This window comes from Rhincodon typus, chromosome 13, assembly GCF_021869965.1.
Source record: "Rhincodon typus isolate 14 chromosome 13, sRhiTyp1.1, whole genome shotgun sequence".
Classification (NCBI taxonomy): domain Eukaryota; kingdom Metazoa; phylum Chordata; class Chondrichthyes; order Orectolobiformes; family Rhincodontidae; genus Rhincodon; species Rhincodon typus.
Window position 1 is genome coordinate 29,461,732 of NC_063344.1, and position 26,865 is coordinate 29,488,596.

The 26,865-nt window shown below is 42.3% G+C and overlaps 1 protein-coding gene across 1 annotated transcript in view; it reads left to right on the forward strand.

Moving 5' to 3' along the window:
• Window positions 1-1,807: 1,807 nt before the first annotated feature.
• mccc1 (methylcrotonyl-CoA carboxylase subunit) overlaps window positions 1,808-26,865 on the forward strand; it is a gene marked incomplete at its 3' end in the record, with an annotated part of 49,543 nt that continues 24,485 nt past the window's right edge. The window contains exons 1-6 of the mRNA XM_020533626.2: window positions 1,808-1,826; window positions 2,251-2,390; window positions 3,107-3,202; window positions 9,411-9,532; window positions 13,726-13,873; window positions 26,507-26,628. Of these exons, the coding sequence (XP_020389215.2) occupies window positions 2,310-2,390; window positions 3,107-3,202; window positions 9,411-9,532; window positions 13,726-13,873; window positions 26,507-26,628 (569 nt within the window). The remainder of the gene's footprint in view (window positions 1,827-2,250; window positions 2,391-3,106; window positions 3,203-9,410; window positions 9,533-13,725; window positions 13,874-26,506; window positions 26,629-26,865) is intronic.

Genomic DNA, 26,865 nt, shown 5'->3' on the forward strand with positions numbered 1-26,865 from the left:
AAAGTAGGAGCTTTTAGTGTTGGTTTACATCTTAGAAGATTGGCTGTCTCGCTTGTTGAAAACTGTGAATATGCATAAATGAGTCTTTGTGTGATTGACAGAATGTACTAGAAAGGACTTCTGAAGAGGTAAAAAACCTAACGAACTGTAGATGCTGGAAATCAGAAACAAACAGAAATTGCTGGAAAAGTCCAGTAGTCTAGCTACGTCTATGGAGAGAAATTAGAATTGCGGGTCAGGTGACTCTTCTTCAGAAACTGAAGAGGAAGGATCACTTGACCCAAAACATTAACTCTGCTTTCTCTCCACAGATGCTGCCAGATCTGCTGAGTTTTTCCAGCAATTTCTGTTTTAGTTTTGAAGAGGTATTTGTTTACAATTTCTGTCAATCACTTAGATGAGGGGAGCAAAACCATGGTAGCTAAAAGTACAGATGATATATAGATAGGAATGTATATTGTAAGGAGGACATAACGATTTTTGTAGACTGACATAGGTAGGTTGAGTGAACAGGCAAAAATCTGACAGATGGAATATAATGTAAGAAAATGTGAAGTTGTTCACTTTTTGTTTTTTCTTTCCATTTTTCCTACCAATGTATCACTTAAATGGAGAATAATTGCATAATTCTGAGGTGCAGAGAGGTCTAAATGTTCAAGGACATGAGACACAGAAGGCTAGTTTGCGAGTAATTAAGAAAGCTAATAGAATGCTATCTTTTATTGCAAGAAGAACTGAACATAATAAGAAAGAATGTTATACTTCAGTTGTAGAGTGTTGGCAAGATCACATCGGGAGTGCTGTGTATAGGTTTGGTCTCCTTATTTAAGAAAGGATGAAGATGGGAGTAAACTAGCTCAGAATATAAAAACAGGCAGCAAAAGTTTCTATAAATATGTAAATCGTAAAAGAGTGGCGAAGGTAAACGTTGGTCCTTTAGAGGATGAGAAGGCCAAGTTAATAACTGGGAATGAGGAAATAGCCGAGACATTAAGCAGTTATTTCATGTCGGTCTTCACAGTGGAAGACACAAATAACATGCCGAAAACTAATGGCAAGAAGGTTATAGCAGATGAGGACCTAGAAACTGTCATTATCACTAAGGAGGCAGTGCTGGGCAAGCTAATGGGGCTAAAGGTAGACAAGTCTCCTGGCTTTGATGAAATGCATCCCAGGGTACTAAAAGAGGTGATGGGGGAAATAGCAAATGCACTAGTAATTATTTACCAAAATTCACTGGACTCTGGGGTGGTTCCTGCAGATTGGAAAACAGCCAATGTGATGCCACTGTTTAAAAAAGGAAGTAGACAAAAAGCAGGTAACTATAGGCCAGTTAGCTTAACTTCGGTAGTAGGGAAAATGAGAGGTGAGAAGAATTTGTTTTCCTCTGAGGCTTGTGTAGTTTTGGAACTTTCTGCCTAAGAGGTATAATCATTTAAGGCAATGGTAGACTGATTCATGTTAGGCAATGGAATCGGTGGTCTTCAGTGGTAGATGGTAATGAGAAATTTGAGGCACCAACAGATCAGCCATTATATTATCGAGTGGCAGGGACAAATCGCCTATTTCTTCTCTTAATTCATAAGGTTGTATGACTGTATCAGTGAAGAAAACAAAAGTATCGTTTCAACTCTATGACACTTGGTTGCCATAACGAAGGGTCACAAACAGAAATATTGGTTGTTTTTCTCTTTCCTCCTCCTTTGGCAATCCTTCAGGAATGAAGATGATTTCCTTCCATTTTGGGGTGGGTTTAATGAAGGCTGAATAGTTTAATCCTGGAGCCGCAGGCTCTGCCACAGGTGTGGCAGGTGGTGTCTGAGGAGGTGGGTTCCACGCTTGCTACCGAACCTACTGATTAGCTGTAGCATTTCTGTTTGTTTTTACTTCAGATTTCTAGTGTCCACACTATTTTCCTTTGGTCATCATTTTACTGTTCTGAAGTCAGAGTTTGTATTGTTTACAACCAAGATATTATTGATTTTTTTAAAATAAAAATTATTTGACAAATATTACATGATTTATTATGAACGAGTTTTATAAGCTGATTTACATCTTGTCACTCGTGATCCCTCTTGAACACCAAGATACTGGAAAATACCATTATGGTAGCCAAAATCTAATCAGAAAGGAAGATTATCTTTCTCATAATAGTGCTTATGGATTTATTTTCTCAACATTTGCTGTCTGTTCATGATTATAAGCAGTTTATTTGTATAAAATTAAATAAATTCTTGATTTCTTTTACAGGCACTTGCAGAATCGAGAAAATTCTTATTGCGAATCGGGGTGAGATTGCCTGCAGGGTAATGCGGACAGCAAAGAAGTTGGGTGTTCGTTCTGTTGCTGTGTACAGTGAAGCAGACAAAAATTCCATGCATGTCACAATGGTATGGCATGATACCAGAGCACACATGTGATGATGTTTCAATCTATATATTGATTCTTTTTATGGATTAATCTGATGCTGTAATGTTGTTTTCTCATCAGAATGAATAATGCCTATGCTTTAAAGTAAATCAGGGGTTAAATTTAACTTCACACGAGGGTCACGACAGGTGGGAATGAATAAGTGTACATTGCACCATGAAGTCAATGGACACTACGTCAGATGGCATTGTATAACAAGCAGCTGATCTATTACTGCTGTTTGCACCTCCACAATCACTTCCTTTTGTGCATAGCTAATAGTTTTTGGCACTTGCAGTTCAGGTATTAACTATTGTGCACCACAGGCTGGATTTTTTACTTGTTATTTTCCACCTTTTACTAAAAAATGTATCTATACTTTAGACATAAAGAGTCCCTCGCCTGGATAATCTGCTCCTGCTTCATCCTTATTAATGGCTGTGTGTTGTCTTTGATGACATGCTAAATCTTGGTTTTGATCACATTGTTTATCAAACATCATTTTGGGAATCCTTGGTTAAAGCTCTTTTGTTCTAAAAGCAGTTGCAAATACCTTTGCCAGAATATTTTACCACCGAGAGCGATGACATGAAGATTGTTGCTCCAATATGTTTAGCGAAGTCAAAATAACAGAAACTATAAGATTCAAGTTTATTTTAGATATTCCATTGTGTACTAATTCATTCTCACTCATCAGGCTGACGAAGCTTACCACATAGGACCAGCAGCCTCCCAGCAGAGCTACCTAAATGTGGAAAAGATAATCCAGGTAGCTAAAACAGCAGCAGCCCAGGTAATTTCTTTGAATCATTTTGTGATTTGTGATTCAAATTGAGGATGTGAGAATTGCACTGTTGCCTACCTTTGTACTACATCATAATTAATAAAACTATCTGCCTCCATAGGTCTGAGTGGTATCCCACACTGAGTGCAGGATGAAGTCCCCATTAAATTGACAAATAGATGTTAAACTTGGTCATCCTATGAATCGTGGGTCTTTGCAATATAATACATGTGATTTACAATGCATCATAGAACTACTGTATAAACTAACATTACTGTTTTCTAGAGATAGTAGGAACTGCCGATGCTGGAGAATCTGAGATAACAAGGTGGAGATCTGGATAAACACAGCAGGCCGAGCAGGAAAGCTGACGTGTCGGGTCCAGACCCAAAACGTCAGCTTTTCTGCTCCTCTGATGCTGCTTGGCCTGCTGTGTTCATCCAGCTCTACACCTTGTTATTACTGTTTTCCATCTTTGTTAATGACAAACTAAAATTCATACTCTGTAAAAATGTATTTCACGCCAGTATTGTACTGGATTTATTCCACTTGCAAAAGAACTCAAACTTAAGACACCTGTAGTTTTGGTCAGTTATGGTAGTATTTTAGGGGCTTATTCTGCATGACTGTTTTTTTTCTGCATAATTTAGTTTTTTGAGGGAATGGACTACATCTGGATGAGCACAACATGTGTAATACTGTGTCCGCTCTAGTTTAGAAGGTTGAGGGGTAACTTACAATTATTGAATTGGGTAGATGGAGAGAAGCTGTTTCCTCTGGATGGAGGAATCCAGAATAAGAGAGTATAGACCTAAAACTGGAGCTAAACCAACCAGGAAGCAGATTTTATATGGAGGTTAGTGAAAATTTAGAATTTATTGCCACAAAAGGCTGTCATTATTGAGTCAGTTGAAATTTAGCTGACAATTAATAATGAATAATGGTATGAGTGGATATGGAACAAAAGCATGAATGGATTTGAGGTGCAACTAAGTTGTGATCTGATTGAATGAGAGGGAAAAGTCGTTCAAGGGACTCAATGGACTCCTTCTGTTCCTAATAATCCCTTGGTATTGGTGATATTGCATGTGATTTTCAGATAAGCTTTAAGTATCAACTAAGTTCATAAGTTACCAAGTATAAAAGATCCCTTTTCATCTAGTTCTTCATATTCCATTTTCATTTTGTACTTAAAAAGCGTCTCTCACTTTTTTAAAAACATTAATGTATAGTGCTGAATCCTGATGCAGCTTTATTGTTGTGATTTGTTGTTTTTAGAAACATAGAAAATAAGTGCAGGAGTAGGCCGTTCGGCTCTTGGAGCCTACACCACCATTCAATACGATCATGGCTGATCGTGCAATTTCTGTATCCCAGTCCCACTCTCTTCCCATACCCCTTGATCCCTTTAGCTGCAAGGGCCGCATCCAGCTCCGTCTTGAATATATCTAGTGAATTGGCCCTAACAGCTTCCTGTGGGAGAGAATTCCACAGCTTCACAACACTGAGTGAAGAAATTCTTCCTCCTCTTCAATCCTGAATGGCTTATCCCTTATTCTTAGACTGTAATCCCGTGTTGTGGACTTCCCAACATTGGGAATGTTCTTCCCACATCTAGCCTGTCCAGTCCCATCAGGATTTTGTATGTTTCTATGAGATCCCACCTCATTCTTCTAAATTCCAGTGAATAAAGACCCATTTGATCCAGTTTTTCCTCATGTGTCAGTCCCACCATCCCAGGAATCAGTTTGGTGAACCTTTGCTGGACTCCCTCAATAGCAACAATGTCCTTCCTCAGATTGGGAGACCAAACTGCACATAATACTTGAGGTGTGGCCTCGCCAAGGCTCTTTATAACTGCAGCAAGACATCCTTACTCCGATACTCAAATCCGCTCTCTATGTAGAGAGCACGCTATTAGCTTTCCTCACTGCATGCTGCACCAGTGTGCCAACCTTCAGCGACAGTTCCACCATGACACCCAGGTCTTGTTGTACCCCACCTTTTTCTAAACTGCCACCGTTCCCTTAATAATTTGCCTTCCTGTTTTTGTACAAAGTGGATAACCTCACATTTATCCACATTATATTGCATTTGCCAAGTATTTGTCCACTCAGCCAGTCTGTCAAAGTCACCCTGCAATCTAGAACATAGAACAGTACAGGCCCTTCAGCCCACGATGTTGTGCTGAACTTTTACCCTAAGCCTAAGGTCAATCTAACCTCCACCCCTACGTTATACTATCATCCATATGCCTGTCTAATAGCCGCTTAAATGCCCCTAATGAGGCCGACTCCACTACCCTCTCCGGCAATGCATTCTACGCCCCTACCACTCTCTGAGTAAAGAACCTACCTCCGACGTCTCCCCTTTATCCACCTCCACTCACTTTAAAACTATGCCCCCTTGTAATAGCTACCTCCACCCTAGGAAAAAGTCTCTGGCTGTCCACTCTATCTATACCTCTGATCATTTTGTATACCTCTATCAAGTCACCTCTCATCCTTCATCGTTCTAAAGAGAAAAGCCCTAGCGCTCTCAACCTTTCCTCGTAAGGCCTTCCCTCCATTCCAGGCAACATCCTGGAAAATCTCTGCCCCTTTTCCAATGCTTCCACATCTTTCCTGTAATGAGGCTACCAGAAACTGGACACAATACTCCAAATGTGGCCGAAACAGGCTTAGCATCTCTTAGCATCCTCCTCACAGCACACACTGCCACCCAGCTTAGTGTCATCTGCAAATTTAGAAATATGGTATTCAATTCCTTTGACCAAATTGTTAATGTATATTATGAACAACTGGGGTCCCAACACTAAACCCTGTGGCACCCCACTTGTTACTGCCTACCACTCTGAAAAGGACCCTTTTATTCCAACTCTTTTTGCTCCCTGTTTACCAACCAGTTCTCTATCCATGTCAATACATTATCTCCGATACCATGAGCTTTAATTTTCCTTGCTAATCTTTTATGTGGAACTTTGTCAAAAGCCTTTTGCAAGTCCAGATACACAAATCTGCTGATTCACCATTGTCTTCTCTGCTGGTCACATCTCAAAAAATTCCAGATTTGTCAAGTATAATTTCCCTTTAGTGAATCCACGCTGACAAGGACTAATTCTGTCACCACTTTCCAAATGCTCAATTATTACATCCTTAATGATTGACTCCAGAATTTTCTTCAACATCAATGTCACACTAATTCCCCATTTTTTCGCTCGCTCCTTTTTTGAAGAGTGGAGTTACATCAGTGACCCTCCAGTCCATTAGAACTCTTCTAGAGTCTACAGAATGCTGGAAAATGTTCACTAATGCATCCGCTATTTCTAGTGCCACTTCCTGAAGTACTCGGATGCAGTGCATCAGGCCCGAGGGACGTATTAGGTTTTAATCCCATCTGTTTCCCCAGTACCATTTCCTGATGAATAAGGATTTTGTTCAGTTCCTCCTTCGTGCTTGACCCTCTGTCCTCTAGCATTTCCTGAAAGTTATGTGTGTCCTCCTTAGTGAAGACAGATCCAAAGTATATTGTTCAGCCGGTCTGACATCTCTTTGTTGTCCATTACGAATTCATCTGATTCTAACCGCAATCGACTTACATTTGTTTTCACCAGTCTTTTTCTCATCACATATGTATAGAAGCTTTTGCAGTCAGTTTTTATGTTTTCCGCAAGCTTACTTTCACATACTATTTTCCCTTTCCGAATTAAACCCTTTGTCCTCCTCTGCTGAGTTTTAAATTTCTCCCAGTCCTTGGGTTTGTTGCTTTTTCTAGCCAATTTATACGCCTCCTGTTTGGCGTTAACGCTGTCCCTGGTTTCCTTTGTTAGCTATGGTTGAGCCACCTTCCCTGTTTTACTCTTACGCCAGACAGGGCTATATAATTGTTGAAGTTCATCCTTGTGTTCTTTAAATGTCTGCCATTGCGTTTTCACCGTCAACCCCGTAAGTATCCTTGGCCAGTTTATCCTAACCAATGCATGTCTCATAACATCAAAGTTAGCCTTCTCTAAGTTCAGGACCCTAGTTTCAGATTTAATTGTGTCACTCTCCATTTTAATGAAAAATTCTACTATATTATGGTCACTCTTCCCCAAAGGATCTTGCACCACATGTTGTTAATTAATCCTCTCTTGTTACACAATAACCAGTCTAGGATGGTTTGCTCTCTAGTTGATTCCTCAACATGTTGGTCAAGGAAACCATCCCTCATACATTACAGGACATCCTCCTTCATCGCATTGCTACCAGTTTGGTTAGTCCAATCAATATGTAGATTGAAGACACTCATAATAATAGCTGTACCTGTGCTGCATGCATCTCTAATTTCCTGTTTGGTACATTCCCCAATATCACAACTCCTGTTTGGTGGTCTGTACATAACTCCCACCAACATCTTTTTCCCTTTGGTGTTCCGCAGCTCCATCCATACAGATTCTACATCGTCCAAGCTGATGTCTTCCCTTGCTAATGTGTTAATTGCTTCCTTAACCACTACCCCACCTCCCTTTCCTTTCTATCTATCTTTACTGAAAATAAAATAGCCCTGGATGTTGAGTTCCCATCTTTGGTCCGCCTGGAGCCATGTCTCTGTGATCCCAGTTACATCATATCCATTAATAACTGTTTGCGCAGTTAATTCATCCACCTTTTTACACATGGTCCTTGCATTGAGACATGAAGCCTTCAGGCTCATTTTTTAAAAAATATTTACTGACCTTCTGGAATCGTTGTGAAATGTGGCCCCTTTTTGATTTTTGTCTTTGGTTTCTCTGCCTTCCACTTTCATTTTTCCCCATACCGTCCTTTGTTTCTGTCGCCACTTTACTTCTCTCCAACTTCCTGCATTGGTTCCCATCCCCCTGCCATATTAGTTTAAAACCTCCCCAACACCACTAGCAAATACTTCCTCTAGGAATTTGGTTCCAGTCATAGAGATATTCAGCATGGAAACAGACCCTTCAGTCCAACTCATCAATGCCGAGCAGATATCCTAAATAGATCTAGTCCCATTTGCAAGCATTTGGCCCATATCCCTGTAAACCCTTCCTATTCATGTACCCATCCAGATGCCTTTTAAATGTTGTAATCGTACCAGCCTCCACCACTTCCTCTGGCAGCTGATTTCATGTACACACTACCCTCTGAGTTGAAAATATTTCCCGTTAGGTCTCTTTTACATCTTTCCCCTCTCACCTTAAACCTATGCTTTTTAATTTTGGGCTCCCTCACCCCGGGGAAAAGATCTTGCCTATTTACCCTATCCATGCCCCTCATAATTTTATAAACCTCTATATGGTCACCCCTCAGCCTCCAATACTCCAGGGAAAATAGCCCCAGCCTATTCAGCATCTCATTTAGCTCAAACACTCCAATCTTGGCAACATCCTCGTAAATCTTTTCTGGACCCTTTCTAGTTTCACAGCATCCTTCCTATAGCAGAGTGACCAGAATTGCACGCAATACTCCAGAAGTGGCCTAACCAATGTCCTGTACAGCCTCAACATGACCTCCCAACTCCTGTACTTAATGCATTGACTAATAAAGGCAAGCATACCAAGCACCTTCTTCACTATCCTATCTACCTCCGACTCCACTTTCAAGGGACTATGAACCTGCACTCCACCCTGCTTAGGTGTAGACCATCCAGCTTGTACTGGTCTCACATCCCCAAGAGCCGGTTCCAACGTCCCAGGAATTTGAATCCTTCCCTCTTGCCCCATCCTTCAAGCCACATATTCATCTTAGCTATCCTGCCATTCCTACTCTGGCTAGCACGTGGCAGTGGTAGCAAGCCTGAGATTACTACCTTTGAGATTATACTTTTTAGTTTGTCTCCTGACTCCCTAAATTCAGCTTGTAGGACCTCATCCTGTTTTTTACCTCTATTGTTGGTGCCTATTTGCAACACAACAGCTGGCTGTTCACAACCCCCCACCACCCTCCAAGAATGTCCTGCAGCCGCTCTCAGACATCCTTGACCCTTGCACCAGGGAGGCAGCGTACCACCCGAGACTCATTTTTGTAGCCACAGAAACGCCTATCTATTCCCCTTCCAATTGAATCCCCTATCACTATAGCTGTACCACTCTTTTTTTTTTAATTCCTGCACTCCTGTGCAGCGGAGCTAGCCACATGCCATGAATCTGGCTGCTGGCACCTTCCGCTGTTGAGCCATCTCCCCCAACAGTATTCATTCTGTGGTTTATCTCTTGCAGGCCATCCACCCAGGCTATGGATTCCTTTCTGAGAATACAGAGTTTGCAGAACGATGTAAAAAGGAGGGCATCATTTTTATTGGACCTCCTTCTTCAGCCATTCGAGATATGGGCATCAAGAGGTAATAGATTGATCTGAGGTTAGCATTTATTACATAAGAAATTAAATAGAAAGTCACTTGTAAAAAAGTAGTGATGATTCAGATTTAGTAAACATCTTGTCATTAAGCATGAGAAATTTCTGTGGCAGAGCCCATTTATTTGTGAGGCCAAATAGTAATTGGAGATCAGTAGTACATGAGGTACCGTTCCGTGGAGTTTGACACGTAGCTGTTAACATAGTGATTACATAAAATGGCAGAAAGTAGAAAATTGTATTCTTCTGTGCTGTTAAACCGTCTTCTCAAGATGAAGGTGTTTGTTTTAGAAAAAAAATTGAACACCATATTTTGACATGGGAATAAGATGTGTTTACATTTTCAGAATGAGTAGTATTAAGCTTATGACTGGACTATTAATCCAGAGTCCCAGGTAATGATCAGGGTGTATGCGTTCAAATCCTGCTGTGACAGATGGTGTAATTTGAATTCAATAAAAAGAAACAGGAAATATGTTTCTAATGATGATCATGAAATCATTGTCCATTGTCAGAAAAACCCATCTGGTTCACCGATGTTCCTTAAAGGGGGAAATTGCCGTCTTTACTAGAAGCAAAAACAGAAATAGCTGGAAAAGCTCAGCAGGTCTGGCAGCATCTGTGGAGAGAAATCAAAGTTAATGTTTCGGTTCGAGTGACCCTTCCTCAGAATTAATGGTAGCTAGGCAGTTTATGTGGAAAAGGAAGGGGGGGGGGAGGGGGGGTAAGGATAGCTAGGGGTAGAGCCCAAAGAGAGACAAGAGCAGCTGGGCAGATAAAGGAGGGGACAACGATCTGGCTAGGAGGGTGAATAGCTAGTAATGGGGACTGTTAGTGGCTGACAATGGGTTGTGTGTAATAGCAGACTGTGATAACAAGGCCTGATGTGTGGGGGTTAGGGTAAGGACATGGGAGAGTTCAAGTTATCGAACTTGATATTGAGTCCAGAAGGCTGCAGGGTCCGTAAGCAGAAAATGGGGTGCTGTTCTTCCAGCTTGTGCTGAGTTTTGCTGGAGGACTGCAACAAGCCTGAGACGGAGATGTTGACAAGGGAAGAGGATGGTGTGTTAAAGTGGCAGGCAACTGGAAGCAAAGCGGTCACCCAGTCTACGCTTTGTTTCCCCAATGTAGAGGATACCACATTGTGAGCAGCGAAAGCAGTAGACTAGTTTGCAAGAAGTGCAAGTAAAGTGCTCCTTCACCTGGAAGGTGTTTGGGCCCTTGGCTACTGAGGACAGAGGAAGTAAACAGACATGTGTTACACCTTTGGTGGTTGCAGGGTAAGGTGCCGTGAGGCTGTCAGGGTGGGTGTTGGGAATGAAGGAAGAATGGACAAGAGAGAATGGTCCCTGAGGAAGGCTGACAAGGGGAGGGGAGGGGAATATGTGTCTGGGGTTATCATCTCGCTGGAGGTGGCAGAAATGCCAGCTAATGATCCTCTGGATATGGACACTGGTGGAATTGTAGGTGAAGACAAGGGGTCCCCAGCACTTTGCAGGAGGGAAGAAATGGGGTGAGGGCCAAAGTGCCTGAGATGGGTCAAACCTGGCTGAGGGCCCTGTCAAAAACGGTGCTGAGGAATCCTCTGTTGAGGAAGAAGGTGGACATTTCAGATGCTACCTTGTCAAAGTTGGCATCATCAGAACGATGTAATGGAGATAGCAGAATTGGGAGAATGGAATAGGGTCTTTACAGGAAGCAGGGTTTGAGATTGTGTGGTCAATGTAACTATGAATTTATAGTGGATATTGGTGGCCAGCCTATAAACAGATGTTGGGGAAGGGAAGGAAAGGGAGGAGTCAGAGATGGACCAGGTAAAAGTGAGAGCAGGGTGGGAATTGGAAGCAAAATCGATAAACTTTTCAAATTCTGGATGAGAGAGAGAAGCAACACCAATAATATCATTGATATACTAGTGAAAGAGTTGTGGGTGGGGCTGAAATAGGACTGGAACAAAGAATGTTCCATGTACCCCATCTTTACCTGGTCTGGCCAAATGTGACTCCAGACCCGTAGCAATGTGGTTGTGCTTTTTGAGCAGCTAGGGATGGATAATAGATGATGGCCTAACCAATAAAACCCAAATATCATGATTGAATTCTAAAAATAGTCGGATCCCAGACTGAAATCTGGCTTGCTAAATAATATTTTGTGGGCTTTTTTTTCAACAAGGCAGTCTCTTACTGAAATATAAGTATGCCATATTGCACATTTGGGCTTTATGGTAAAAAAATTTATGTAATAAAAGAAATGGAGATAAAGTAGAATGAACCAAGCCATTTAAATAAAATGCGTGTTTAAAGCTTTCTAAACACTCAGTAAAAACGTATTTCTGTTAATCACAAAAACACTTCTTTTTAGATCTCAAATGCACTCATTTGCAGTATTCACACCAGAAAGAATCTCCTTCTCTATCACCTCTGCAGGCTTAATTTAACTGTGACTTCAACTACATTTGTTGACTTGCTCGCTGAGCTGGTAAGTTTGTTTGCAGACATTTTGTCACCGTACTAGGTGACCTACCAGCGCACCGCCGGTGAAGCGTCGGTGTTCAGTCCCGCTTGCTATTTATGTGTCTTGGTTTGTTGGGGTGGGTGGCATCATTTCCGGATTTGTTTCTTAATGGTTGGTATATGGGGTCCAGCTCTACATGTTTGTTAATGGAGCTCTGGCCCAAGTGCTAGGCCTCCAGGAATTCTTGTGCGTGTCTTTGGTTGGCATCTCCTAAGACGGCTACGTTGTCATGTTGTTTCAATACACATGGACAAAGAGGGACATCAATTCGACTAGGAGGCGCACAAATTATGTTATCTAGTATGGTGATGAAACATCTGCAAATAAACTTACCAGCTTGGTGAGCAAGTCAACAAACTCATCAACACCCCGAGCTACAAATCTTCTCAAAAACCTTGTCACTTCAACTCCCAGTCTGGAGCATCTGATAGCCTCTTCCTGGAATCTTCATGCACCTGAATTTAAATCTTCTCAGATTCTAATAGCCTCTTTTAGGGTTTAACCCAAACATTTCTGGTCTAGACCTATTACTAACCTCATTACTCTGAGGTAATTTTTAAAAAAATCTAAACTATCTTCTCCCTTTGACGGGTACAGTTGCTTTATACATCATCATCTTCAGCTAAGAACTACCCTAAACTGAAACTATAGCTGAAAAGTTTCTTTAAGCTATTGAGTGTTTCCGCCCAAACTTAAAGAAAGTCCAGAATCTTCCATCAGAAAGCCTTATGTACTCCACTGTGTACTTTTTTCACTTGTAAACTCTCCCAATGTAAAGAAAAACTCATCAATTCTTGGAGGCTATCTCTTTTAAAGTGTTTTAAAAGAAATCACCAGAAATACTTGCAAGTTAATCATTAAACTCCTTCAGATGCACACACTGCACTGTATGTCACTAGTTTAAAATTCAAAAATCCAAATTCCAAAATGAATAATTTTGAAATATATACAAATCACACTCTCTACATAGCAATTTTTATGTTCCAATAACCGCGCTGCTGAAAATAGGTAACTTAACAAATTGAATACCTTTTGAGCTGTCCATGGATAATCATTTGATCCCTGAAGCAATTTTGCAGGGAGCCCATTGCATCCAAAATGGAACACTGTAGTTTGGATTTATATCAAGGTTGTGAAACTAAACTGAAAGTTTGATAAACTGGGTGGGTATAGAGAGTTAGATGCTGAATTTTAATTTCAGGAACCTAGTTCCAAATCCAGGCCAGAATGTATTGAACTGTCTTGGAAAAAACTCGGTATATTGGAGTGGGAGAGTTGGAACAAAATATCCTACTGATGTAGAAAGAGTACTTCTCTGAGATTTGATTTGAAGGGTGTGGTGTTATTGTAGACTGACAGCTTTTCAGTCTCCCTGCATCCTGAGAGTGCTGAATACTGATAACATGTGCCTGAAATGAGAAGTACTCCATTATCCAGCATAATATCCTACAGCTGGATGTACACAAAAAAATTAACAAAGAAATAAAAAGACAATTTGAGCTGGAACTTCCATTCTGCTCTGTCCAGTGCTCTTCATTCCAAAGCCGTTAATAAACAATTCCTATACAATTTGGTTGCTGAGATTAGAACAGTTCTTAAAAAGAAAGGAAAGTCTGTGAACAGTAATTTATTTGTATTTACCTTTATATGTTTTTTATTATCTAGCACTTCGAAAGCCATAATGTCAGCTGCTGGGGTGCCTGTCGTTAAGGGTTACCATGGTGATGAACAATCTGATCAACATTTAATGGAGGAAGCCAGTAGAATTGGTTATCCTGTGATGATAAAAGCAGTTCGTGGTGGAGGTGGCAAGGTACGACATAACCAGTGTGCATTAATAGAATAGGTGCAGTATTATTTTAAGTTGCAGTATTTGATTGTACAGAATGCAGATCACAAATTGTTAAAGCACAGTAGGTAGCCGTTCAGCTCATCGTGTTTACGCTGGCTCTCCAAATGCGCATCTGACCTAATGCTTTCCTATGCCTTCACCTGTAACCCTGCATATTCTTCCTTTTCAGTTAACAAATTGACTGTTGAACGCCTGCAGTGAACGTGCCCATCACACGTTTAGGCAGTGCATTCCGGATCCTAATCACTTGCTACATGAAATATATTTTCTTCATATCACCTTTTTTCTTTTTTTTTACTGACTACTTTAAACCAGCGCCCAGTCATTTTTCACAAGCAGGAACATTTTCTCCTTATTTACTTTTGGTCCTAAATCTTGAGAGATATGGACAATCGGATTTCCTCTCAACCTTCTGTTCTTTCAGGAGAACGGTCTCAGCTTTCCCAGTCCATCTTCATCATGAAAATTCGTCATCCCTGGAACTATTCTTGCAAACCTGTTCTGCACTGTGTTTAATACTTTCATAACTGTTCTAAAATACAGTGCCCAGTACTAGATGCAGTCCTCCAGTGAGGCTGAACCCCATCTAAAGTAAGTTCAATATACTGTCCTTGCTCTTGCACTCTGTGGCCCTATTAATAAAGCCTAGGGTACAGTTGCTTTATTAACTGCTCTCTCAACCTGTCTTGTCACCTTTTAATGATTATGAACATATATATCTGTTTGCTCTGCACCTGCGTCCCTTTTAGAATTGAATCCTTTATTTCCGGATTCTCTCCAAGATATATTCTCCTCATTCTCCTCCATAAACTTCATCTGCCACCTCTCTGCCAACTCCATCAACTTGTAAATGACCTTCTAAAGTTCTTTATTTTCTCCTAACCATTTATAATGTTTTCAAGATGCTGAATGTTCAGATGGTTCCACAATAAATTCATAGGCTATAATGAAGTGAGCAATGTATATATGAAAGTGTTTTCATCAATTTTTTTTAACTTTACAATTTCATATTTAATGTTATTAGTCTTTCTCTAAAGTTTTTTTCTGTTCAACGTGGTCTACATCTTTCAGGAGAAATTGAATTGGATACAAAATGAGGCAAAGGGATCAAAATTAGTATGCGAGTGTCTTTGTTTTTGGTGTAAGACTGGTGCAACTCTGACTGTAACTTAACAGTACAACCGGCAGCAACTGATTTGCTGACGTGCTCAGACCACAGCTAAACTTGTCAGTTTTTTTCAGGTGCTCCTGTTGGCTAACACAAGTGTTAGATCCGTTGCATATATTAATAAGGAGACCGCTATTCTAACACCAAATTGGGTCACGTACAACAGGCTCACATATTCCTGCTGTTGAAGCAGCTCAGCAGGTGTTTGCTGCCTAAATCTATTTTTAGAAAAATTTCTTTTTCAAGTTTGGGGCAAACTGTGGCATTGTGTTAATGTCTAGTATTCTAGAGGTTCAGGTTAATGTCCTGAGAATATTCATTCAAATTCAACACTGGCAGCTACTAGAAATTAAATTCCATTAATAAAATCTGGAATTGAAATCTAGTCTCAGTAACAGAGACCATGAAACTATCATCAAGTATTGTTTAAAATCTCATTTGGTTCATGAATGTCCTTTTAGGTAAAGGAAAATGCAGCCCTTACCTACCTATGATTCCAGAACTGCTGTAATGTGGTTTACTTTTAGCTACCCTCTAAGGTGGCCTAGCCAGAAGTTTAATTCAAGGGCATTTAGGGATGGGCAACAAGAGTGGCCTTGGCAGTAATGCCCATGTTCCATGAAAGCATTAAAGAAAAGTGATGTCAGGAGTGGCAGGAATTCTACTGGCAGACCATTGTTGATACTCTTCCCATTGTCAAACCAGTGAGCTGTCTCTTCATATATTAGAACCAGCAAGTCTGTCAGGTGTTGAATCCCGATTTTGAGTGGGTCTTGGGTCTCTTTGCTTGAGGTGTACATGGATTGTGCTTATTGGTTATGTGACCAATAGTCAATTTCTACTCTGAGATTATTTTTTGATAATATTTTATTGCGTGTCTTTAGAGATGACTTTGTTCCACTTGGACGGAAAGTGTAGAACAATGGTAATGTCATAGGGTCAGTAACCTGAGGCCCGTGCTAATCCTTTTGGGACACTCAGTTCAGAGGCAATAAAGGATGTGCAATAAATGTTGGTTTTGACATCCATTAAAGAATTTTTAAAAAATAATCACTCCTCTCTTGTAGTTCACTATTAGTCATTATTTCTCCTTATATTAGAAGTTGATGTACTTCACATTTCTTTTCACACCTTCATGTGCTCATTCACTTGTCATCCAGTTACTTATTATTTGAGCAGACTTTGTTTATTTGGTTATATTGACACCAAATTTAGTTCATGTATATGTTTGGAGGGCATAGATATTTCTGCTTTATGTGTGAAAACTACATATTCCAGGTTGCACTGTATCCTACAAGTGCAGGTACAGTTCTTGATGGTGATCGGACATAGATTTGCCCATAGCCCTAAACGTTTAGATTGAGTACTTGCAATGATGTTATTAGACTTTATTTAATCTAGCTCCTTGAGTGAAACTGACATATCATTTATATGCCACACAATAGAAAGAATAACTTGGTTCGCAAGTGTAACTGAAAACTATAGCCCTTTTATTTGTAACTGTCTTAATGGGCGGAAGCTTATTGAGACGAAGTGTAGAGGTGGCCCTAATAGGAGGTTTTTCCACTCAAGGGCAGCTTGGTTTTACTTGTGCAATTACATTCTCATCTTATTACATATTCATGCGTGGGTAAAATGGCAAATTTTTAACCTGCCCTTTCATATAACACAAAGCTGGATGGGAGGGTGAACTGTGAGGAGGATGCAGAGATGCTTCAGTGTGATTTGGGCAGGTTGAGTGAATGGGCAAATGCAAGGCGGATGAAGTATGATGGGGGTAAATGTGAGATTATCCACTTTGGTAGCAAAAACAGGAAGGTAGATTATTATATATATGGCGATAGATTGAGAAAGAGAGAGGACTGGGTGTCCTTGTACACAATTGCTGAAAGTAAGAGTACAGGAGTGAAGAAGGCAAAGACAATGTTGGCATTCATAGCAAGAAGGTTTGAGTACAGGAATAGGGATGCCTTGCTGCAATTGTATAGGGCCTTGATAAGATCACATCTGAAGTATTGTGTCAGCCTTGGCCTCCTTATCTGAGGAAGGATGTCCTGGCTATAGAGGGAGTGCAATGGAGGTTTACCAGATTGATTCCTAGGGTGGCAGGAATGAAGGGAGACTGCATCAGTTAGCACTACCTTCACTGGAGTTTAGAAGAATGGGGAGAAAATCTCAGAAACCTATAAAATTCTGACAATGCAGGAAAGATGTTCCTGATGACTGAGAAGTCCAGAACAGGGGATCACAGTCTAAGGATATGGGGTAGGCCACTTATGACTGAGATAAGAATAAATTTACTCACCTAGAGAGCGCAGAGCTGATGGGATTCTCTGCTACAGAAAATGTTTGAGGCCAAAACATTTGATGTTTTCAAGAAGGAATAGGATATAGTTCTTGGTGCTAAAGGCATCGAGAATTATTGGGAGAAAGTGGGAATAGGGTACTGAAACAAACACAGAGAATGCTGGAGAAGCTCAACAGGTCTAGCAGCATCTGTGGAGAGATAAACAGTTACTGCTTTGAATCTTGTATGACAGGTCTTCTGAACTATGGGACTGAGTTGGATAATCAACCATGATCACACTGAATAGCGGAAAAGGCTTGACAGGGCTGAATGGCCCAAAGTATAGCATTTCACACTCTGTCACTCAGGAGCATCCTCAATCTTTGCTCATCATTTCCACCTATCCCCAGGCAAAAGGTAGCACCACACATTAGCTATCACTCCCTAAAATTTCTCCTGAAGTCTGCCTAAAAGAGAAGTGAAGTTTTTTTCCCAAACAATGTCAACAGGAGGCCATCCTGACTAATGAAGGCAGCCTGGACTGAGGTGGCTTTGGAAGTCGGAATGTGAAAGTGGAACAAGAGAACTTGGCTGTATGTTGCAAGAGAATGAATGATCTACAGCTCTCTGCCAAGATATATACCACTGTTTATTCGACAAGTCTTACATTCGTGATTGAGTAAACATTGCAAGATTGCAACTGCAGAGGACTTGCACACAAGGTTTGGTGCTTGTTATCTCCATCAGTTGCCTCATAAGCAATCAATATCTGTCACTTCATTGCAGCTACCAATGTAGGGCGACTTGCGCTACAGTGGTACTGCCTCTTGTACATCTATTCACTGACTTTTCATTACGACCAAGAGAAAGTACACGTAGCTTTCCCACAAACTCTTGCATGGAGTTAAAGCACAAAAATGGCTTTGCGACGAATATCATGCTGGTATCTTGGGCATACACATCAATTAATGCTTTATTTCTTTCATCAACTGTGGTGTTTTTGATGACACTGAGCCATCTTTCATTCAGAACCCTTTAACACCTAACTTCTTGTATCACGTTCTTACTGGGTACGTACAGGGGCAATCACATATCTGGAGGTTGACATCTTTTATCTGTAGCTGTCAATACAGATCTGGTGCTCATGGATTCATCTTAATGCTTCTCTCCTTCTACAGGAGAAAAATGTACACAGATGTGACTGCACTGACAGGGCATTGGTAGGGATGCCTCACATAAGGCTCCTTAACCCACTATGAGGACCAGGCTGCCAAACCAGAAGAAGAGCAAGGGGAACATGAGTATGCTAAAGGGGAGATTGGACATCTACAGGCATCTAGTGAAAGAACCTCTAATCTGCAACTCCCAGGTGCACAACAAGCTCCAATATCTCATTGAAACCTTGGATAACACTGGCAAATATTTGAGTTTTACGTGCAGCTTCCAGATCTTACTCCCAAGTCAGGGCAAAAACCAGAAGAACCCCAGGAGCATCTTTACCACACCTCCAAGGAGGAATGGTCATGGGCTTTCAGGCAATAGAAAAATTTATTCAGAATATCAACTACTTGTTCAATGATGGCTTAGGGAATGTATGAATAGCATTGTGGCACTGTTCAGCATCAGGTTGAGGGTTTTGCAGTGGGCTAATAGCCATGACTTCTCAGGGCACCCCTTTTCACCCACTAACAAACCACAGTGGATACAGGGGAACAATTATTTAGGGAACCTGGGCCTTGTACAGAATGTAAGCATAATGACAACTCCCTGAATATTGGGCAAACACCTGCAGAAGCTGGACATTGAGAATGTGAAATCCTTTCCTGTTCAAGAATGTGGCTGGATGATGCTGTGCAGCTTTGAGCATCATATATATGCAGTTGTTAGTCCTTGGATTTGAGGGAACCCAACAGTGACTGCAAATCTGATGATTCAGGCTCCTTGACTCCCTGGGCTTAGTGAATTTGACAAACTATATTGCTTTCTTGTAAAGAGCACAAGTGCATTTGTAGACTGCCAAGTAGGCAATGCCACAATGTCCCCAGTTGAAGTTTGAAAGGATCTAGTGGCGAGGAAGTTCACTACAGCTGTAATCTTCAGTGCTGGAGGAATAACACTTCCTCCCAAGCTGCAGAGCTGCACATCTGCCTGCTGTTGCATGACCGGTATAGGTGACACTGCCCCAAGTATCACATTGTCTTTTACTCATCTGCAGGTAGCTGCAAAACTTTTCGTAGACTCTTACCTCATTCATTGAGGAGCAGGGAAGGCAGTATTAAGGTGCAACATTGGGGTTTGGGGGCAGGGAAGACAGTTGAATGCAAAGTTCAGAGTGGTGTGTCTTCGTGGGGGAATGATGTGGAGGAGCCGGAGAGATCTGTGGGAGTGGGCAAAGGAATCGTCGATTTGGACCCCTCCAGAGGGCCGTTGCCACAGGAGAATGTGTGAACGCCAGACTCATCAGCCGCATTCACAAGGCAGTGCAGAACGTCATCCAGGCACAACTCAATGCCATCCGTGCTGTCAAAACCAATCACAATATTGTCATCAAATGAGCAGACAAAGGAGGAGCCATCATCATACAGAATGGAACGGACTACTGCAAGGAAATGTACCAACAGCTTAACAACCATGAATACTACAGCCAACTACCTGCCGTTCCGACCAAAGAACACACCCGTCAACTTAACAGAGTGGTCAAGACTTTTGAGCCAGTCCTTCAGAGTACCCTACGCACTCTCATCCCGCGTAGGGGACTTCTACTGCCTTCCAAAGATACACAAAGCCAACACACCTGGACATTGCATCGTATCAGGCAATGGGACCCTATGTGAGAACCACTTTGGCTATGTCGAAAGCAGCTTAAAATCCATTGTACAGGGAACCCTCAGCTTCTGTCACAACACTACGGATTTCTTACTGAAACTCAGCACCCATGGACCAGTTGAACCAGAAACATTCCTCGTCACAATGGACATTTTGGCACTCTACACCTGCATTCTCCATGATGACGGCATCACAGCAACAGCCTCAGTACTCAATATGACCACCTGCCAATTTCCAGATCCGCTTCATCCTCAACCACAATGTCTTCACCTATAACAATCAGCTTTTCATCCAGACACATGGAACAGCCATGGGGACCAGATTTTCTCCCCAATATGCCAACGTTTTCATGCACAGGTTTGAACAAGACTTCTTTGCTCCACAGAACCTCTGACCGACGCTATACACTAGATACATTGATGACTTTTTCTTCCTTTTGGATTCATGGCGAGGAATCACTAAAACAAATACACAGTAATATCAACAAGTTTCGTCCCTACCATGGATTACTCTTTTAGAATCAGTCTCATTCTTGGACACATGCATCTCCATCAAGGACAGACACCTCAAGACATCACTCTACCACAAGCCTACGGATGACGTCACGATGCTGCAATTCTCAAGCTTCCACCCGAAACATATTAAAATAGCCATCCCCTATGGACAAGCCCCACACATACACAGGATCTGTTCGGATGAGGAGGAACGAGACGGACACCTGAAGATGTTGAAGGGTGCCCTCGTAGGAACAGGATACAATGCTCAACTCATCGATCGTCAGCTCTGAAGCGCCACAGAGAAAAACCATAATGACCTACTCAAAAGACAGACCTGGGATATGTCTGATAGGGTTCCCTTTGGCGTCCAGTTCTTCCCAGGAGCAGAGAAATTACACCATGTTCTTCACAGCCTTCAACATATTATCGATGACGATGAGCACCTCCCCAAGATCTTCCCCATGCCTCCACTTCTTGCCTTCAAACAACCGCCAAACCTTTAAACAGGCCATTGTTCGCAGCAAACTACCCAGCCTTCAGGACAACATCACCCACAACACTATACAATCCTGCTATGATAACCTCTGCAAGACATGTCAGATCTTTGACATGGACACTACCATCACACATGGGAGCACCACTCACCACGTGCACGGCAGATACTCATCTGACTTGCCCAATGTTGTCTATCTTATACGCTGCAGGCAAGGATGCCCCGAGACATGGTATATTGGTGAAACCGTGCAGATACTACGACAATGGATGGATGGACATTGTGCAACAATCGCCACACAGGAATGTTCCCTCCCGGTGGGGACACACTTCAGCGGTGAAAGATATTTGGCCTCGGATCTTTGGGTAAATGTCCTCCAAGGCGGACTTTGGTATACACGACAATGCAGAGTCACCCAGCAGAAGCTGATTAGCCAAGTTTGGTATCCATGAGGATTGCCTCAACTGGCTTCAAGGATATGGAAACTTTGGAGAGAGTACAAAGAAGGTTTACCAGGATGTTACCTGGTCCCCAGGGCATTGACTGTGAGGAAAGGTTAAAAAGACTAGGATTGTTTTCACTGGAAAGACGGCGGTTGAGAGAAGACCTGATAGAGGTCTACGAAATTATGAGAGGCATAGATAGGGTGGATAGTCAGCGGCTTTTTCCCAGGGTTGAAGTTTCAGTTACAAGGGGGCACAGGTTCAAGGTCAGGGAAAGTTTAAGGGAGATGCGCGAGGGAAGTCTATCCCGCAGAGAGTGGTAGCAGCCTGGAATGCACTACCAGAAGAGGTGGTGGAAGCGGGCATATTGAAGACATTTAAGAGGCACCTAGATGGGTACATGAATAGGGAGGGAATAGAGGGATATGGATCGAGAAATGGCAAGTTTGTTTTTTAGATTAATTAGGGTATGATGGTCGGCACAGGCTTGGAGGACCGAAGGCCCTATTCCTGTGCTGTACTTTTTCTTTTGTTCATTTGTTCAACTGGGATCCCACCGCACTGCACGCTCGTGTGCATGCGCGTGCGCGCGCACACACACACACATATGCACGCTCCCTCCCACACACGCACAGTGTCTCCCGTGCATGCACGTGAATCTATGGGGGAATTTGTATTTGCAGATACATTTTATTTTGTTCAAAAAGCACACAATTTATAGACAGTCAGTCAATGTGGCATTTTATAAATTCCTACTTTAGGAATAAAACCTCACTCCAAACTAAAACACAAACCGATTCTTAACTTGTCTGACTAAAATATCACCTTCTCTTTACATTAATAAAACCTTTAGTTCTCTCAGGATCTATGGGGATTTACACATACATATTAATCAAAACCTACTACCTGATTAAAGATTTAACAGCATCCTAGGTTTGTTTATTACACCATCATCAATGGTGTGAACCTTTGATCTTTTACTTATAAATTCTGTGTCTGATGCTACCTCTCTCATTAACACCTGAAGGAGGAGTGAGGCTCCAAAAGCTTGTATTTTCAAATAAACCTGTTGGACTATAACTTGGTATTGTATGATTTCTAACTTTATGGGGGGAGATGGGTTGAAAATGGGCTGTCAGATTAGAGTGAAGTAAAGGAGGATGTGGACATGGAGGCTCTGGTGGGGTACCTGGTGCCCAGGCAGCCGGTGTCTGCAATGAGTTGCATTCCCTGTTGTCACTTGCCATTCTGTAGGTGGGAGAATCTGGAAAATGGGAGCAGTATCAAAAGAAAACAATGACAAAATTGAGGAGGAAGAAGTTCTGCGTAACGGAGCTCAGCTGCACCGGCTGGTACAAGCCAGACAGCATCTGATTGACACCCCAGAGCCAGTAGGTGAGAGCTGAGACCATCATGGGCTGTAGAATAGCCATTTCCCATAATGCCAGCTGCAACCTCTACTTGATTTGTTTGTGTTCACTTCTGTCGGCTGTAAATAAAAGCTCCTGTTTGGCATTGTCTGGTTGCTTTACTTGATGTGATGTTCCAAGAATGGACAATGACAGGCTGTGGGTATCGAGTGGGCATTAAGGGCAGAGCATTGCTGGCTACGGGCCAAGTGCTAGAAAATGGGATTGGAATAGTTAGCTATATGACACAGTGTGGAGCTGGAGGAGCACAGCAGGCCAGGCAGCATCAGAAGAGCAGGAAAGTTGATGCTTTGGGTCAGGACCCTTCTTCAGGAAGGGGGAAGGGATCTGGGAAGTAAATAGAAGGAGGAGGGTGGGGCTGGGGAAGGTAGGTGGGATGGTGATAGGTGAGTACAGTAACTCCGTGACTTAGGGAGTTTCGGAATGTGACTAAGAGCAGGTAAACTGTTGCCTGGTGGTTAAATGCGACAAGGCTGAGGAAAATGAGGTTATATGTGCAAGAAAGTGTCAGCCATGTCAGCTGTGTTCTGTAGGTTGTGCCTGCTGTGCAATTACTTTGAGTGAGGAACAGCATTGGTCCTGTCTGAACTGTACTTTTTATTGCTTAAAACAAAAAATGCTGGAAATCACAGCAGTGTCCGTGGAGAGAGAGCAAGCTAACGTTTTGAGTCTAGATGACTGTTCATCAGAACTGATGTGAAGTGTGGAGGAGACAGCAGTGTTCATGCAGTAGTGGAGGGGAGGTGGAGTGCTTGGGGAGAAAATCTGCACGAAGTAATCGGAATGTGAGAATGGCATTACAATGGTGTGTCTCACTGCCAGACTGGAAAGAACAGTGCAGGGAGGGGAGAGTGGACATGGTGACAGAGAATGTAACAAGTAAAACTAAAAGGAAGGAATGAGAGCGGGTTCACAATCTGAAGGTTTTGAACTCAATATTAAGTCGAGAAGGTTGTGAAGTGCCATCCTATGTGGGTGCCCGTAGCCACTCCTTTGACTGAGCAGAAGTGAGATGAATTAAAGGAAAAATTGTTTGGTGAGGGAACAAGGTCAGCCAAGCGGAGGTGAGTGGTGGTGGACGGGGTTTGTTCAGGCCTCTGGTCAAGGAAGAAGCCGAGAGCACTCAGACCATCCTGATGGGGATTGGAGGGATTGGACATGAAAATGAGATCTTGTTCCTTCAGTTTGGGCTGTGATTCGCTGCAGCATTGCAGCATATCGAAGACTGACAAGTGGGCATGTGAGCAGGACGCTGTATTAAAATGACCGGCTATGGGAAGGTTGGGGTTTTGCTTGTGCATGGACTACAGGTGTTTTGCAAAATGGTCGCCCAGCCGGCGTTTGGTTTCTCCAATGTAAAGTAGGCCACATTGAATGCAGAGAATGCAATAGATCAGGTTGGAGGAGCTACAGGTAAAATGCTGCTTCGACTGGAAAGACTGTTTAGGCCCTTGGTGAGCAGGAGATGGTGAAGGGGCAGGTGTTGCACCTTCTGCGGTTACATGGGATGGTGCCATGGGAAGGGGTTTGGTGTTGATGGTTGAGGAATGGACTAGGTGTCTCGGAGGAATGGTCCCTGCGAAATGCAGATGGAGGGAGTGAGGAGAAGATGTGTTTGGGGGTGGCATTCTACTGGAGTTGCCTGAAATGGCGGAGAACGTTCCTTTTGAGTGTGGAAGCTGGTGGGATGAAAAGTGATGACAAGGGGAACCCGATCATGTTCTGAGTGGTGGGAAGGGGCAAGGGCAGAAGCACGGGTGATAGGTCGGATGCGGTTGAGTGCCCTGTCAACCACAGTGGGCAGGAAACCATGGTTGTGTAAGAAGGAAGCCATGTCAGTGGTGCTGTTTTGGAAGGTGGCATCATCCCACTGCTATGGGAGTCAGTGGCTTTGTAGTGGATGGCAGTGGACAGTTTATTCCCCAAAATGGAGACAGAGAGGTCAAGGAAAGGAAGAGAAATGTTGGAGATGAGCCATGTGAAAGTTATAGAGGGGTGGAAATTGGAGGCAAAATGAACAAATTTTTCAAGATCCAGGCAGGACCATGAAGTAGTACTGTGAAAAGAGTTGTGGGAGGGAGTCAATGTAACTGGAACAAGGGTTGTTCCACATTACCGATAAAGAGGCAGGCATAACTAGGACCCATGCAAGTGCCCATAGCCACTCCTTTGATTTGGCAGAAGTGAGATGAATTAAAGGAGAAATTGTTTGGTGAGGGAACAAGTTCAACCAAGTGGAGGAGAGTGGTGCTGGACAGGGATTGTTCAGGCCTCTGGTCGAGGAAGAAGCCGAGCTCTCGGACCATCCTGGTGGGGAAGGGAGTAATAGAGGGATTGGACGTCCATGGTGAATAGGAGGCAGTTAGGTCCTGTCAATATGACAGAGGGCATCAGAGTAACCGTGGATGTAGGTGGCAGGGTCTGGATAAGTGGAGAAAGGATGGAATCAAGATCGAAGGAAGTGAGCTCGGTGGGGCAGGAACAGCCTGATACGATGGGCCTACCAGGACAGTCTGGTTTGTGGATTTTGGGAAGGAGGTAAAAGTGGGCTGTTCAGAGTGATCTACACTTGAAATGTTAGCTTGCTGTCTCTCCATGGATGTGCCTGACCTGCGATTTCCAGCATTTTTTTGTTTTCAGTACAGATTCCAGCATCTGCAGTAATTTGCTCCTTCCTCTTATTGCTTATGTCAGATAAAATTCCAATATTGACTGCATTAAATTGCACTGCACCAAGATTTGGAGAGGAATATGGATGGAATCATGACAAATTAGATGTAAAACATCATACCTTCAGGTAAATGTGGAGGATATAATGAATGGTGTTAACTGAAAACAATCTGGAAATAATAATAGCTTCAGTGTTTTTAACAGTCCAGTTGTTGAACATCTTTAAATAGGGTTCCAAGATAGATTGCTCCGTTAAAAATAATAGTTTAAGCTTGTCACATTGAACTTGTGTTAAATTTAGCCATTAAGGTACAGAAGAAACATCCGAGTTTTGAGAAAATTGCAGTGAAATAGTACAGAATGGATGAGTTATCAGGAAGCATTAGAAACATCACAAATAACCTGCTTCGAAAAGATGTAAATTGGACAGAGGTGATTAGTCTGGAGCACTGTTTTCAGTTAAATTGCAATCACAGGATAACAGAACATGAAGCAGAGTTTTACAATCCCCAACCAGTAGTTATGCAGGCAAGGATGCCCCTTAAAATTGCCCTCCCTTCATATGTCCCTGGCTGGCTGGAATTTTACAAGAGGCAGAAGTGACCGAAGGCTACCCATCCACCCACAAGCCTTTTGATGCCCTTTAGTAGCTAATTAATAGCTGTTATGTACCTGGCTGCAATTTTGAGGTCAGTGAGATGAGATCAAGGACAAGGGGGTAAACCAGCAGGTTCATACACATTCACATTTTGAATGAATTTGTTCTATGTTTGTGCTTAGGGTATGCGCATTGCTCAAACAAAGGCTGATTTCCTTGAACAGTTGGAATCTGCGCGGAGAGAAGCAAGGAAGTCCTTCAATGATGATGTTATGCTGTTAGAAAAGTTTGTTGACAACCCAAGGTAGGGGCTCCTGTTCTGAAATTGAACTTTTTAAAACCCCTCTTGAGTTGATTTTTTTTATCATTGTAGATGGCACAAATTATCCAGAAATCTGGAAACACATTGTTTGAAATATTATCCAAATGCCAGTCATTACTGTTCCCCAAAAATGGCACTGAATTAAATCTAGTTTGTTAAGTGCAACCATCACAACTGCTAATAAATGATGTAAGACTTGTGGAAGAGAACAATGAGGTA